The sequence below is a fragment of the Priapulus caudatus genome, unplaced genomic scaffold, assembly GCF_000485595.1.
Source record: "Priapulus caudatus unplaced genomic scaffold, Priapulus_caudatus-5.0.1 Scaffold264, whole genome shotgun sequence".
In the NCBI taxonomy this organism is placed as follows: Eukaryota; Metazoa; Priapulida; class Priapulimorpha; order Priapulimorphida; family Priapulidae; genus Priapulus; species Priapulus caudatus.
This window is the reverse complement of record NW_014577325.1, coordinates 182,869-189,722: the sequence shown is the minus strand read 5'-3', so window position 1 is coordinate 189,722 and position 6,854 is coordinate 182,869. Positions and strand designations below refer to the sequence as shown.

The window sequence follows — 6,854 nt, the reverse complement described above, 5'->3', positions numbered from 1 at the left end:
TCCGTGCCATCTCATCTCGTTCGAGCCGGAATCTTTTAAGATTGGAGACAGTCTCGCGTCATATTACTCTCTTACTGGGTCGGTTACGATCCCATCCCACCACCAACTGTCCTCGTTTCCTCCCACTAGTCCGAGACACCCATTGTAATTATTGTGATAAGGGTAACGCCTAAACACGTGCATTATCGCTGGCTGCTTTTTGCGGCCATCCTTTTTTAACTCCATCCTCACGCCAATCCGCATCTGTTGTCATGGTAGCAAATGATAGATTGTCCGCGGCGCACACAACTGTGTTAATTGTCTCATTAACGGGGGAAGCTTTCTTAGCAATGTATGACCAGGTGGTGCGTGCTTACCAGCCATAGAAATACATAACGCGTCTAAATTAGTGTATGATTTCTACGGAGCCGGAAAGCGAGGGGGATAGAGTGGCGGTAATTGCACCTGTTAGTTACACAATGGGTTCGTCCGATGATGCTGTAACTGGCTTCGTTGCCGAGTCAACGGCTTGCCCCGCGAATGTGCTTGTGTACACGCGCACCCACCACTGCCGATTCTATGACGAGACACGTCTAACCGGAACGAGCGCGTTTGTTTGGCTATGCTCCGTCCGCCATTGTCACCATCGCTGTGCGGCTGTTGTTGCGTTCTACGGGAGCTCTTTGTTTACGCGGAAAGTCGGCAGTGATTGTGAGAACAACAACGAGGTAATACGGCCCGAGAGAAATAACAACCAGGGCCCATCGACGCGCGCCCACACGGACAGCACCTACTGCAATCAGGTAGGACAATAGACTACGCTAATCACGTTAATTCAACAGGTGCGAGTGTGTTTTCCTTCCACGTCCGGTTCGTTCGTCGCCTACTGCATTGACGCTATAAGAACCGACATCGTAGCATCACCACGTAAACACCACGTAGGACACCAACCAGTCAGTACGCGCATAGTATTATACGTGTATAGCTCGACATTAGCTTACTCTCAACAGACGGATCGACAGACTGCAGAGCGAGTCACTACGATAATCTACCTCAGTGTCGACGAACGAGAGCTTGTGGTATCAACCTGCGATGGTGTTGGAAACGGAGAGATCTAAGTCATTCTCTATCGACAGTCTGGTGCGCGCCAGTCACCCGGCGATGAATCTACTGGATAAGACGAACCTCATGCAGAGAGTGCAGGAATACAACGCTATGTACAGCCACCCTAATGCAGCTTACTACTACAACCCGTCCGATATGAAGCCCCAGGTAAGATATATTTTATACTGAGACTGACAGAGAGAGAGAGAGAGAGAGAGAGAGAGAGAGAGAAAAAGAGAGAGAGAGACCAAGAGAGAGAGAAAGAAAAAGAGAGAGAGAGAGAGAGAGAGGATAGAAGCAGAGAGAGAGGAGAGAAGAGAGCAGAGAGAGAGAGAGAGAGAGAGAGAGAGAGAGAGAGAGAGGGAGAGAGCGAGACAGAGAGAGGGGTAGGGAGGGAAAGAGAGATATGGGAGGGAAATAGTGAGAATAAAAAAAGCGAAAGAGAGCTAGCTATATATGTATATATAGGCGTACACGCGCGCACGTGTGCGTCCGTGCGCACGCGTGTGTATGTGCGTATGCGCGCATGTGTGTCCAAAAGAGTGAGATAGGGGGTAGACAGCGTTTATAAATGCAATCAAGACAGTTAATATCTTGCATTTCGTCGATTATTAGATAAAGCTGGATCCGCAGGAGAAGGCACCGCCATTGGAAAAGATCTACACTACGATGGGGGCCTATAGAGTTGCCGACGGTGCCGAGGACAATAAAGAGAACATCGTGTATACGCACGACTCCCGCGGCCAGCCGTACATCCTGCCTGCGGCCGTAGAGAGGGAGCTGGGGGAGGTGCCGTCACAGTGGTCGGCAAAGCGAGAGCGAGATGAGGATGAGAAGACAGAGCAACAGAAAGATATGCAGTCGACGAAGCGAGTGGCTGTGGACGACGCGAGTAATACCACGCCGCATAGAGGTAAGGCGAAGATTCGTGATGATCTAGGTCGATAGATGGCGCGGCAAGATCGTAAATGACAGAGCCGTATATAGACGCTCTATATACGGCTCTGGTAAATGAGCCCGATTTTCAACGCGCGCTTGCATCTGTTTTAACAACCGTAACTGTCGAACACGATAACGTAACCAAAATAGAACAGAGCAGACCAAAAACAGAAAGAGTCCCGTTAGTTATCTCAAATAGGAGTGGATAATTTCCTGGCCAAAGGTTTGGCCCCACTCGCCCAACCTCGCCAGGGACTTAAAACAGCCCTCTCGGATGCTGACCCGAGTCCTTGTATTGGACAATCTCTTATCGCCACTCTTGTCAAGTCTCCCTTATCGTAAATTGAAAATGATGCTAGTGCTGGGATGTCCCATGGGGATGTGGAGACACTGCGGCAGTAGTAACTCTTGCGGGTGACGTCTAGGCTTGGTGGCTTGCGACAGATGCAGTGTATAGTCGGACGACTGCAACCCCACAGAACATTATCGCGTCAGTAGCATAATTATACTGGCCCCGCGAAGACGCGCACGCATAATTAAATGTAAAGTTATACCTAAATTACGTTTATTTGCGTAAAGGGATACAAAATTCCCCAAATGAATATAATATCACCGTGTTGCCCTCGTTATTCATGAGAAGGCTAATTATTATTAATTGTTATTAATATTTATTATTCGTTTGCAGACGACCCGCAGACTCCTCCCACTCCCATCACCTCCCTGCAGACTACGACCTCCTCCTGCGCCTTCAGCGGCTCCGGTAAGAGGAAGAAACCGAGGACGTCGTTCACTAACGATCAGATCTACGAGTTGGAGAAGAAATTCCGCTTGCAGAAATACCTGGCTGCTGCTGAGAGGTCAGAGTTCGCCGACAAACTAAAGCTGACCGACACGCAGGTGAATAATAATAATAATAATAATAATAATAATATTAATAATAATGAAAAACTATGCCTGTTGATTGATGTAGCCGTACCAGATGATTCTGACATCATGGTGAAGGAAAGATACAAACTCACCAAGTATACAAAGATCTGGAGATCGAAATTAGGAGGATGTAGAATACTAAGATGAGAATTGTACCAGTGGTGGTTGGAGCCCTTGGCTCTATAAAGAATGGTTTTGAAAAGAACCTTAAGAAACTCTCTGGCCACCAAATAAATAAATAAATTAAATTAATAAATTAAGAAGTGCAGAAAATCGCACTACTGGGAACAGCACACATCTTGCGAAAAATTCTGGATTGAATCCCTATGTCCCAGGTTGGGAGTCGGACACAGTTAACCCAGAAGCCACCAGCTAATGCCATGAACCACTTTGGAAATGATAATGATAATGATAATGATAATAACAACAATAATAATAAGAATAAGAGGAATTATAATAATAATAATAATTATAACTCGTGTTTTTTTTTCTGGCTTCGGCTGGCGGATAAAGTCTCAGAAATCACGCTGCTTTCTACGTGTTAAATTTATTTTCCTTACTTTATGGCCTCCGTTGTTTACCCGCAGATAAAGACTGATAGATAACCGATAGCAATAGAAATATTCACCCACCTTTGATTAAGCGTGTCTCCTGTATTTGCTTATACGTTTATTAGTTATAAATTATAAATTATTTATTTTTTTTACTTTTAAAAATAAATACAGCTTGAAACCAAGTTAATTAATACATGCCGAAAATAATTTAACATTTACCTAATCGATTGCTAATTGTGCCCTCGTGTGGTGGAAGCAAGAACATCGTACCTAAATATATCCGAGCGCTAAAGATTGGGTATAAATAGCGTTACGCGTGATCGTGATTCTGATTGAATTATATCCGGAACATTATGTTACTGATTGGCAATTTATTGCGGAGCAAAGAGCTGCGGGCAGCTTGGTGATTAGCGGTATGAGAGATGGCTGTCAGGCGCGGCTACATGTGTGTGTGCAGCTCACTATACTTACTGATCATTGCGTGCAATGACAACTTACGGCTCGAAATATCCCCGCGCACACACCCGCACGCCCCTCGGCCGCAGCTTTTTGCTTATCAGTGTAAATGTCGGCGGTTTCGTTAAAGGTCTCTCTCGCTCTCCACGCTTTCCCACTCTCTCCACCTCTTTGTCTGTCGGTTTTTTCTTCTCTCTCTCTCTCTCTCTCTCTCTCTCTCTCTCGCTGTCTCTCTCGCTCTCTCTCTCTCTCTTTCTTTCTATATCTCTCTCTTGCTCACTCTCGTTCCTTCTATCTGTCTCTCTTTCTCTCTCTCTTTCTATCTCTCTCTCTCTCTCTCTCTCTCTCTATCTCACACACACATAACAAGAGTTTATTTTTCGTTACATAGGTGAAGACGTGGTTTCAGAACAGACGCATGAAGTGGAAGCGAATGAGTCAAGTAGAGGCAGAGAATGAGATGGGTGGCTCGCCCTACGCTGCGATGGGATACGGCCCGGGAATGCCCGGGATGCCACCACCCATGGCCGCCTACCCACCCGCCGGTGCCTACCCCCCGACCACCAACGCCATGGGAATGCAAATGGCGTACGGTTATCCACAAGGATCCCCTCAACAGCAGTCCACTTTTATGGCGCGCACGCCACCTTGCGGAGACATTCGGCAGTCGATGGTCAACCAATCGCAAATGCTGCAGGCTTCTTTCAACAATGCAAGTCCGTCTAGTGGAATATATTACCCTAGCTATCAGACGTTCGCGGCTCCTAGACCCGGGATTTCCCGGCCCTGTCCAACGTTTCCCGTATAGCAAAAATGTTGCAGGATGTATAGTTTTTACCACGAGGTGCCCACTGTTTGTTGCACCGAGTTAAAATAATTAAGGTTGTCCCGTGACAATTTTTTTCTCTTGCCGTGTACAGTTTATGCGCTGTTTTAACTAACTCGGATTTATTTTAATCTACGACCTTGCGCACGACTTTTGACAGCAATGCTGCCGATAATGAGGAAGGCAATAGAATATATTATCGGGCGATATTTCATTCTGTGTTTATGTAAACGTGTAGTAGAGCTATTACTTGTAAAGCAACTGCTTTCTCCCGTGTTCATGCTTAGTAACTCCGTCGTCTAGTAATTTCCAATAAAGTATATTTAGTTTGTTCGTAACTAGGGGTTTAAACTGCAATGTTGCGAGCGAGTGTCTCTGTAAGATAAATGATTATTATAGCCTATGCATAGAGATTGTGAGACATTTTCTGAATGTGTACATAATGTGCTTGCCTGACATCTTGTTCATTTTTTAAATAAACAAAACATATTTTATCATAATTGTATCTAGGAAATTGTTACGATAATATTGCCTCCATTCTTTAGATTAGGCATGTACATATACGCACGCGCACACACATGGGAGAAAGAGAGAGAGAGAGAGAGAGAGAGAGAGAGAGAGAGAGAGAGAGAGGGAGAGAGAGAGAGAAGACACAGCGGAAGGAGAGGAAGTGCTAACTATCTATATACGTAGATGTCAACTGCTGTTCTCTTACACACACGTGCGCGTGAGTGTGTGTATGTGTGTCTTTTGTCTCATTGTGTGTTCGTGTAAGTATGTGTGTGCGCGCGTGTGTGCGCATCGCTTGTGTGTGTGTCTGCGCGTGTGTGAGTGTGCGTGCCTGCCTTAGCGCGTGTGTATATATGTATGTGAATGTAACTTATGTAGGCGCACATGTTAATCATGACTTCTAGACGAGGTTCATTGTAATAATAACTGTTATTGCGACGTGACCGACCGCAGACAACAAGAGACAAAACATGAGATTCCGAGCTGGCCGTCAACACCACTCTCGCTCACGATGCTCCCCCCCCCACCACCACGTCGCCTCACGAATGTTTGTTGTCATTTTTTGCGTTCGTCTGTGTTTGTTTGTCTCTCGTGTGCGCCGCGTCTTTTTTCGCCGTCTAACCGCCGCGCTCTCGCAATGCAATATCTCTCGTTCGCGCGCTCTTTCTCTCGCTCTCTCTCTCTCTCTCTCTCTCTCTCTCTCTCTCTCTCTCTCTCTCTCTCTCTCTCGCTCACTCACTCCATCTCTCTCTCTCTTTTCCTCTCCCTCGTTCGCTCGCCCTTTCTCTCTCTCTCTCTCTCTCTCTCTCCCTTTCTCTTTGGCCCTTTAACTCGTCCTACCTATCCATTTCTTGCTCGCTCGCTCTCCGCTTCTCCATGCGCAAAGTCTCTTTTTCTCTCTCTCTCTTTCTCTCTCTCTCTCTCTCTCATCTCTCATCTCTCTCTCTCTCTCTCTCTCTCTCTCCTTCTCCCTCTTCTTTTCCTCTTTCCTCTCCCTCTGTATTTTATCTGCCTCTGTCTTTCGTTCTCTCCCTCTATCTATCTCTCCCCCTCTCTCTCGTTCATCTTGGAAATTGCAACCTGGCTCAATACTGATGATGATGCAGAAGATGCGGCAGCATCCGCACGTTGCGCGCACATGGGCCGCGACACACGGACAGACGGATGGATGGACGACGGGTAGATATGGCGGGTTGTTACGAGCGGGGATCTGTCGACACGAAGAGATGCGGGGAAGGCACGCATGACCGCCCGCTCTCTCGCATCGTTCATCAAGCAGACGATGACAAGCACGCTAGCATCCCCCTAGCAACGTCTCGTCTGCGCAGCTGCGCGTAACGAGTTCAGGATGTTCGCCGCTCAGTATTTTAAACGCCGCGAAGGCCTCCGCTAAAACGCCGAGGCCGTTTAAAATATTGCGAATATCATTATGCATACAAGCACTGATTAGCAGCGCGGCAATAGAGCCGGAGAGCGCGCAGGAGTAACGATGGAAATGCGCGGACATGTGGAACGAATTAAACTGATATCGCTAGCGGTTTATAATGCAGTTAAAGTGC

At 46.8% G+C, this 6,854-nt stretch overlaps 1 protein-coding gene across 3 annotated transcripts; it reads left to right on the top strand.

Moving 5' to 3' along the window:
- The first annotated feature begins 555 nt into the window (after positions 1-555).
- On the top strand, positions 556-5,290 carry LOC106808276 (homeobox protein MSH-B-like). Of its 3 annotated transcripts, none has more exons than XM_014810922.1 (5): positions 556-782; positions 1,116-1,251; positions 1,699-1,996; positions 2,708-2,919; positions 4,351-5,290. In XM_014810922.1, the coding sequence occupies exons 2-5, from the start codon at positions 1,141-1,143 to the stop codon at positions 4,765-4,767; spliced, it is 1,038 nt and encodes a 345-aa protein (XP_014666408.1). In that variant the 5' UTR covers positions 556-782; positions 1,116-1,140; the 3' UTR covers positions 4,768-5,290. The 3 variants fall into 3 exon arrangements, with proteins under 3 accessions (XP_014666408.1, XP_014666407.1, XP_014666406.1); XM_014810921.1 differs by having other exon boundaries at positions 990-1,251; XM_014810920.1 differs by lacking the exon at positions 556-782 and having other exon boundaries at positions 793-1,251.
- Positions 5,291-6,854: the final 1,564 nt, after the last annotated feature.